The sequence below is a fragment of the Amborella trichopoda genome, chromosome 9 (genome assembly GCF_054954075.1).
Source record: "Amborella trichopoda isolate Santa Cruz 75 chromosome 9, AtrichopodaSantaCruz75HAP2 v2.0, whole genome shotgun sequence".
NCBI lineage: Eukaryota > Viridiplantae > Streptophyta > Magnoliopsida > Amborellales > Amborellaceae > Amborella > Amborella trichopoda.
In genome coordinates, this window is record NC_142344.1 from 12203829 (window position 1) to 12213472 (window position 9644).

The 9644-nt window shown below is 34.8% G+C and overlaps 1 protein-coding gene across 1 annotated transcript; it reads left to right on the plus strand.

Annotated features, from left to right (window-relative positions):
- The first annotated feature begins 1447 nt into the window (after positions 1-1447).
- LOC18424328 (expansin-like A2) lies at positions 1448-3692 on the plus strand. Its single transcript, XM_006828917.4, has 5 exons — positions 1448-1949; positions 2062-2171; positions 2263-2441; positions 2559-2691; positions 3275-3692. Exons 1-5 carry the CDS (start codon positions 1838-1840, stop codon positions 3521-3523), a joined length of 783 nt encoding a protein of 260 aa, XP_006828980.1. The 5' UTR covers positions 1448-1837; the 3' UTR covers positions 3524-3692.
- Positions 3693-9644: the final 5952 nt, after the last annotated feature.

A 9644-nucleotide genomic window follows, 5' to 3' on the forward strand; every position in this document is an offset into this window, starting at 1 on the left:
AATAAGATTTCTAACCCGACATACATGAATCCGTTCTTTCTACTATATATCTTATTAACACACAAGTCACATAAAAACCCTCTCAAAAAAAAAAAGTCACATAAATAATTTATAACAATGATAAACTATCTCTCTCTCGTATCTTTTATTTATTTATTATCAATCTCATGGAAACAATCAGATGAAAGACTACGAAATAATAACATGAAATACTCTAATCATGGATCCATTATCTCGATCGTGCACAGCAATCCTGAGGGAGAGAATTATATATTTGCTTCCTCAAGCGAAAACTCCGATTTTCTTTACATAAAAATTTTGGTATCCACCTTAAAATCCTTAAAAAGGTGATTCCATAAAACATTGATTTTAGGTTTTTAAACACTTTAAAAGTCTATGTCCACTCCCTGTGCTTTATATAGTGCATGTGCAATTTCTCATAGACTTGTTGAGTTGAATAGGTCCTATCTAGATTTTCACCGACGGGAGCAAACATACACCATGTTCACCCAATAACTTAATTCAAATGGGAAAAATAAAAACGCCAAAGAAAATTTCTCCAACTGTGTCATATATAAGAGTGGGAATGGGTCGGGCCGGGCAAGGCTAAAATTAAGGGTCAGGCTAGCCCTAATCCTAGCCTAGCCCGGCCCTTGCCCTTACGGGGTGGCTTAGGCCTGGCTTAGGCCTTATTAAGGCCAGGCTGGGTCTTGCCGGGCTAAAAACAAATGAAAGAAAAAAACAAAAAGGCCAAACCAGACCAAATGGGATGGCACTGGCTCTGGCTCTAGCTAGGCCCTCCAGCTGCAGTTTGCGGCTCAAGCCTTAAAGCCTTACTTTTTTTTAGGGCTGGGCGAGGCCGCACATCCCATCGCCATCCCTAATCATATAATCACATATAATAACCTGGGGTCTCATGATTGATTCTGGCTTGCAAGTGAAGGCAGTGGAATAAATACGTTGGAATACGTACTTGAAAAAGTTCGTACGGAAGTCGAGGCTTTAAATAATCAAATTGGAGCTCACCTCAAAAATTTCATTACAAGGGGTTGTTTTGATGCCCAAATACTCTCAAATTGATCATTTCACGACATCAAGATGCATGGACATGAGAAAAAATAGATTTCAAGTTTTAAAAATAGTGTATCTTGTAATGTATTTTTTGACCATCAATTTTCAAGGTTTTCAAGTTTTTATATATCAACTAGATCTATAATATTTTTGAAGCTTTAAATATTATAATTGAAGATGAAAATATATTTTAAAGCTATCACAAAGATTTCTAATATGAAAACCACATTTCTCGACTTTATTTGAAAGTGCTCGGCTCTATACAAACCGACCCCATAGGTGCACCATATTTTTGGTAGAGTGCGCACAACTCAAGCCATTGCCATGGTCCCCACAATCTTCCCAATATATATAGAGGCCCAAACGCGCCCAATCAGTGTCATCGTCTTTGTGGGCCGACCGCCACCGTTGAGCCTGCGCGTGCGGCGTGCCATCCATAACAAATTCATGTCCGCTTCCTCTCTCTCTCTGTCTCTCTCTCCTCTGTCTTCCTCTCGACGCGTAGCCGCGCGCCTATCCGTCTCTTTCCGTCCCACTAAGGAGCACTGATTATTTTGGCCAACACAATAGCCAGCTAGCTCTCTCTCTCTCTCTCTCTCTCTCTCTAAATGGTAGTAGGTTTGACTCACCTGTATTCCACTGCCTGCTTTCTTTCACCTTCTATGCATTTTGACAACTTCTATCCACACACAAATTGCTTATAAAACCTCCCCATTTTCACACTCTTCACATTCGTAGTTTGTTGAACCTTCAAATCGAAGAAAGCATGGCATTCTTCATCTTTATTCTCCTTCTTTCGCTCTCTTCTGCGATGGCCTGTGATCGATGCGTCCATCGATCAAAGGTCGCCTACTATTCCTCCCCTTCTGCAATTCCAGGTACCATTTCACGATTCCATTGTCTTTCTTCCTTTAATCCGTATTTTGTGTGGATTTTTTTTATGGGTTTTGCGGTTGCCTTATGTTGTTGATCGGAGATTGTGATTTTCAGCTGGGGCGTGCGGTTATGGCTCCATGGCACTGGCTTTCAATGGTGGATACGTTGCTGCTACAAGCTCTGCTTTGTACCGAGAAGGAATTGGTTGTGGCGCCTGTTTTCAGGTGCTTGCTTTACTATTTTCTCTCTCTAAAACTTCTTTCTCTTCTCTCGTTTTTCTCTCTTGATTCTTGAATTGGGTTTGGGCTTGAGCAGATTAGGTGCACAGATTGGACTGTATGTAGCAAAGGGGGATCACAGATTATCGTCACTGACCTCAATTACGACAACCACACCGAATTTGTGCTGAGTGGTGCTGCCTTTTTCGGGATGGCTAGAAAGGGAATGAAACAACAACTAAAAAAAATTGGGGTTGCAGTTGTTGAATATAAAAGGTGAAAACCCAATTCTCTCTCTCTCTACTCTTCTTCTTTTTTCTTTTTTTTTTTTAATTTATTTATTTATTTTTTTAACAGTTGGGTTCTTTGTTGTAATGTATTGTTGCGTTGCAGGGTACCATGTGACTATAAGAATAAGAACCTCTCTGTAATGGTGGAAGAGAGTAGCCAATATCCATACTATCTGGCCGTCAAATTCGTGTATCAAGGGGGCCAAACAGACATAGTTGCAGTCGATGTTGCTCAAGTAAGTTGAGAAAATCTTTTTAAAACAAAAAAAGAGTGATTTACATACAGAGCCTAAACTTTCTTCTAAAATACAAAATATTTCGTTTATACCAGAAATTACAAAAAAAGATCAGCCAAGCTGCCTTTTATTTTTATTTTTTCTAAAATTACCTTTTGGTCAGATGGAATCTTCGATCTGAATTTTAATTTTTTCTTTTTAGTTTTTTCGTTAGTAGGGCAGCCCTTAGGGTAGTACGGCAAAAAAAAAAAAAAAAAAAAAAAAAAAAAAAAAAAAAAAAAAAAGAAAAGAAAGAAAAAGGCACGAAGATTTACCGAGATGCAATTTTGAAAAAATATATAAAAAAAAAAGATTGACGGACCTTCGTTGTAATTCTCACCTATAAATGTATTTTTGTATCTTAAGAAAAAATTTAAAGTACATACGTAAATCACACAAAAAAATAAAATAAAATCCATGCATGAATTCCTAGCCTAAGGCTTCATAGGTCATAAGAAACTATACCCATTTTTTCCCCAAAACAAGTAAAAAAAAAATAGAGATCTTTAAGGTCTTTCATGAAAAATGTGGAATTTTTTTGCAGGTGGGTTCTTCGAATTGGCGTTATATGACGAGGAATCATGGAGCAATTTGGGATACAAACAGAGTACCGCAAGGGGCTTTGCAATTTAGGTTAGTTGTGACAGGGGGGTACGATGGTAAATGGATATGGGCACAAAGTGTTCTTCCCGCTGATTGGACAAAAGGGGCTGTATATGATTCAGGCGTTCAGATACACGACATTGCTCAAGAAGGTTGCTCGCCCTGTGATTCAGAAGACTGGCACTCATAGAAATCCCTCACCAGTCACTACTCACTAGTGAAATGACATCGTTTAAGTTAAACAAAAACACGTGTATGTAGTGACAAAAGAAAAAGGAGAAAATTGTAGTGCAATTTTGTAATAAACTAATTGTGTGAAATGTAATAAAAAAAACAAAGAAAAATCCTCCTTACCATCATCATTATCGTCGAAAGTTATATTTTACTATATCAAGAGTTATACCATAAATGAAGTCGGATATCTCATATCTATTCTTATCGAAAATAAGCTATAGTCCCTATAACTTGTATCACAAAAAATCTCTTTTACTGTAATTTATACAAATGGGAGGAATTTTTTAAGATTTGAAAGATGCTAGCTAGATATTTGAATTTTATAAATTCTACCGTTCATATTGGAGTGGTTTATATTGCGTACAAAAACTCTAAACCAACTGGTTGTTTTTTTGGCAAATAAAGTATTAGAAATCAACTCGTCACTATTCAGGAACCACCATTCTCATATGGTGATCCAAATTGAGCACACAAATTCTCTACACATTTCATCCCCTATATATATATATATATATATATATATATATATATATATAAAGATATAAAGTAAAAAATCTACACAAAATAAAAAACTTCATGTAGATATTACATATTTCTCATCTTATAGATATTGCATATATCTCAAACCAGAGATATATCCAAAGAGTACCAATCTTTTTTTATTTCTATTTCCTTTAAAAAACTTATCCATATCAATCTCTCACAAGGAAATATCAATATCTCAATCCAGATTTCTGTATTGGGTGATTTTGGATAGCACCAAATCCAACAGTTTAGAGCAAAATTATAGTCAATTTCATGGATCAAAATCCAGGCGCCATATGACCATATTATTCTTCCAAATGTTAATAGTATATTATGTTTGGCTTGGTCCACTCTCAACTTTACCTTTTCTCTCCGGTAGACTTCGAGCCTGTAGCTTAACTCTAAATTATAGTAAGATAATGCAATATAATGCGCCAAAAGATCACTTGTTTTTTAAGTGGTATTGATAACTTCTTATATCATGATTATTGTCGTGCATGAAGGTAGTGCCTGGGTGGTTTAATGAGGGTCTAATACTCAGTGGAGAAATTTTTTTTTTGAATGTTTTAGAGAAGAGAATATATTATTGTGTAATAAATGATGTGAAAAGATTTGCTGCATAGTGCTTACTTTGTATTTGCTCCATTGCGTAAAGCTTAAATCATGAATGTTTCTTGGACCTCAAATTTTGGGGATTCGACCTCAAGAACCTAATAACCAATCTCATTGGAAAAAATTAAATAGGGCTCTCTACGTTCCTCAAAACAAAGTTATCCCATAGAAAAATAAACTTTTAGAAATTTAAAATATAATTAATATTTTTTTAAATCAAGCAATATTTCTAATCATCAGGCAAAATTAAATTTTAATTATAGTGTCCCCAAAACACGTGCTGAGCACGTACCCTTTGCTAGTAACTATCTGAATCATTAATATGCTAATGGTAACTAATAAACATAACACCCATGATCAAGGTTTTGAAACCTTTTACAACCGTACCCATGATATGTACCTGATTCCCACCATGGAATACATTTTGATATTCACCTTCCAAAAAACTATAGCATAATATTTACCGAAATATTTTGGCTAAACAAAATATAGAAACCAAATAAATTAACCTAAAATAAAGACCATTACATTCAAGTAAACTTCAATTGATCCATGAGAAACTTGTTTTATCTTATGTATTTTTCGCCACACCCACAGTGGAATGTTTTTCACCACACTAGCCAGCACGGCGCCTCGCCCATGTGCGAGAGTCAGCAGTGACTCTCAACACTACCCTCAGCATTGACGTTCTGCTCATAACTCTGTGTTGCCTTTTGAACTTTACAAACTTCAGAAAATGCAAACCCTTTGTGAACACGTTTGGTTTGCTCCCCTGTTGCTACAGGTAAAAAGTTGATGTATCCGCTCAACACTTTTTTTTCGAATAAAATGGTGTTGTACCCCAATGTGTTTTGTCTTTGCATGAAACATCAGTCGTATGACATTCTTTCTCACAGTATAGTCTAACTACAAAATATGAATCTTAATTCATGACGCACATAGATCGCATTAGCAGCAATGGATGCCGCTAGGCACTCTGGTTCCATCAGTAGGCAAGGACACCATCAGTTGCCTCTTACTTCAGGTAGAGATCACTCGCAATCCCAACCTGAGTACATACTTTTTAGTTGATCTACGAGTTGTCAAACCACTCAGCATAATCTGCATCACACAACTTGACACACACACAATCCCATAATGGATTGTACCCTTCACACACCACAAAATATGCAAAATGTTTCGAAATGAGGCTTTCACGGTCCCGGCAAATATCTGATCGCGAAAGAGTGAAATAGATTGAACCCTCATCTGGTTGCCGGTACATTCATGCATCCACGAGTTCTTTCCCCATGCCATTTCTCAATTTCCTATTAACTTCAGTAGGCGTTGAAATAGCTTTACATTTCTCCATTTGAGCTTTTGTGCAACAAGTCAATTGCATACTTCTTTTGACACATGAATCCAAAACAAAACAAAGAGAAGAAGAGGGTCAAACCCTTGAATCCAAAACTGAACATACGTATTTAGGAACACTAAAATATTGAAAGTTCTCTTTGGGATTTAATTGAAAATTTTCAAAATTAGTGCTTTATACAAGGCTTAAAAACACCAATTGTGTGAAAAATAATAGGTTATATAATCAATTGCCCCAGATACAGTATTTCATATTAATGAGAGCGCATGTAGATTATATATTTTATAACAGCCTTTTTATGGGAAAAGGGGCTCAGGTCAAGGTGGTAGCATCCCCACACCCAGTTACCACATTGTGGTATCCATTCTTACTGTTGAGATTCTCAATTTAACATCTTCAAAATGTAACTCCCCCCCCCCCCCCCTCCAAAAAAAAAAAAAAAACCCTCTTTATGCATTAGAAAAATAAAAAACCAAACCAAATAAAAGCTTCACCAAATTTTAAAATCGTGTCCAGTTCTTAGTTGTGCCAATAAAATAATTTTGAAAATATATATTAACATAAATAATAACACATTATATATGAAATATCAAAAATAATTTTGAAAATAGATATTAACAAAAATAATAACACATTATATATGAACTATAAAAAATAATGGTCAATTGTTGTATAAATAGCCCTAAATATAGGGGGTGGCAATCGAGTTGGTCACCAATCTGGCAGGTCAACCCAACCGAGTCAAGGTCTGAGTCCATGTTTTGGACATGACAAGTTGGGGGTTGACCATACCTGACATAAAATATATACAAAATATATAATTACAACATATAATTTTTATATTTTAGACCGGATGCGGGTCAGGATCAAGGTCGACCCGTTGCACGTAAACCGACCGGTTGCCACCCCGACATAAGTAGCCAATCTCTTAAAATATAAAGAGCACATATACTACGATCCCTTGGGAGCATAATGTACTTATACTCTCTTGGTCAGAAGGCCTACTAGGGAGGTTTTTTCGATCGAAACTTTTGGTAGCCACCTAAGAATCACTAGATGAATATTTACAAAAGAAAAATTTGAAATTCTAAACTATCTAAAAATTTGATGATCTATGGTCGATCTCAAGACATTATTATTATTATTTTACTGCATAAAGGGTGCAATTAGGGATTTATTTATTTATTTATTGATGTTAATCTATATATTGAAGATGTTATATTTCAAAAATTTAGGAGTCCTAAAATTAATTCTAGGTAGTTTTTAAAATTTAGGAATCCTAAAATTAATTCTAGGTAGTTTTTTACCCAAGGGAGTAAATTGACTGTATACTCCCACTAAGTAAAATATCTTTTGACAAATATGAAATAATGTAGATTTCGAATAGTTCACCATGACTACTCCACTTTAACTATTATTTTCCCATTTTCTCTTTTTTTTTATTCAAGTAGACTCTCAGTTTTTCGTTTCGCTGGGAAAAACGCTATTCTCCCAATATAACACCCGTTGCCTCCATTTTTTTGGGTCAAGAGCAGCCCCCATCCGTTATGTCGTTTTCAAATATTTTTTAATCCAAATCATTGTTAACAAGTCTCCCTTTAAAATACGAGTTTTTCAAAAAATTTTATGTTTTGAAATCCATTAAGAAATCCAAATTTTTCAAAAGATAAAGTAATTTTTTAATGGAACCAATATAAATCCACATTTTATATTGTTTAAAAAAACTTCTTCCCTGTAATTTTATCTCCTCATTAATTTAATACCCTTGAATTTTTGTTTAGAGATAAGCATATTAAAAGTGGAAGTAAATTAATAAATCGATTTAACAAAAAATTTCCCCAACATGTGCCCTTAAAAAGGTGTAATATATTCTCCAAAAAATAATCCATCAAAATAACCATATATTAGTTTGAGTTAGAGGAAGAGTACGTCAATAAAAAAATTTTTGTTCTTCATAATATAGAGCGTCATTATAAAAAGTAAGAAAGATTCAGTTACAAGCAAATATTTAGGCTACTAGGAATTTAGGTTGAGCTTTGAATATTTGGATTTGCCTCAGCATTTTATTGTTTTTTCCTTGTATAGAAGTTTGCTTAATTTCACCTTTTCAAAAAAATATTATTTTATTATTGTATACAACATAGCAATTTGGATGGATCGGTATTTTACATTTTTAGATTTTTGTGTTTTAGTTAATAGCAATCCTATATTGAAGGTCAATTTTGTTTTTGTTTTTGTTTTTGTTTTGTTTTCCAACAATAATTCCATATCTTTGGTACATTTGCTATTTGCTGATGTAGTTATTGTGTTAGGTATTATTGTTCTTGTTATATCGGCTGCTCTCAATTAATCTATTATATATTTTGTATCGGGACAACAAAGTAAGCATTGTTGTTGTATTTATTTGATAGTTCAAATAAAATTTTGTCAACTATGACTCTAAAGATACTAGGTAAGGACATAAAAGTTATAGTTCAATAGTTTTATGAATCCATATAACAATTGCAACCATTCTTCCAAAGGGCGAACCGGCTAGGGCCTATGTGGTCCATGGTAGCCTGGACAATCATGTGTAGGCGGTAAAAATGGGTGGCCGGCCCCTTGGTGCTTGGGCACATGCCTATGCAGCCGCCTAGCCCTTGGCAGCCACCCAGGGCCTGCACTCCGCATAAGAGCGAAAATGACTCTCGTTGGTACTTTTGGGTTATTTAATAAAAATAAGATGGTAAAAAGGTGGGATTTAAGTTTATTTCAACCTAAACCCATTAGTGCCCATTTTAGAGAGGTAGAAACCTCAAAAATTAGATTTTTGTGATTTTCATAGGATCAAATAGTTTCTCAAAGTTGCGAGAAATCAATCTAAACATCATAACCCATTGATGTTAGATTTAGTTTTGGAGATTTTATAGTTTTATTAGAGGGTTTTTTGTGTATGTACTATGAAGTGCGTAGAGTTTGGATTATGGTATGGGCAATGGATATGGTTTAATACGCTAATGTTTTGAAGATTAAACTTAAAAGTTTGATTTTTGAATTTGAAATGCATGGAATTATGGACAAAAATATGTCTCAATATGTATTTTTTAATTTTATACATTAAATATGACCTTAAAACGATTTTTTATTCTATGGGCCTGTCCAGGTTCTGAGCTCCCGTCTAGGAGTGGACGGCTTGGATCCAGCAGGCCTAGATGCCGCTCGGCATTTTTTGGATCATTGATTGCAACTCATAATCTTATACCGTGTTTTCTTTGTATATCCAGTCCAAAATATTTATGATTCTCTAACTTAACTAATATTTGACGATTTGTTTATGTGACCCGATTTTTTACCTCCATACTTTTTAGAACAAAATCAATTTATTACCAAATGTTTTAGTTTGCCGATATATTTAGGGGTGAGAACGGGTCGGATTGGGGGGGGGGGGGATTCGAATAATATACATGGGATCTGAGTTGGATCCAGGTTCAAACCGGATCTTAGATATTCGGATCCGAATTACTCTATATATATACTATTTAAAATAAAAATTTACTGTTTAAAAAAAATCGGGTTGGATTTGGATCCGAATTAGATCCACCTGACC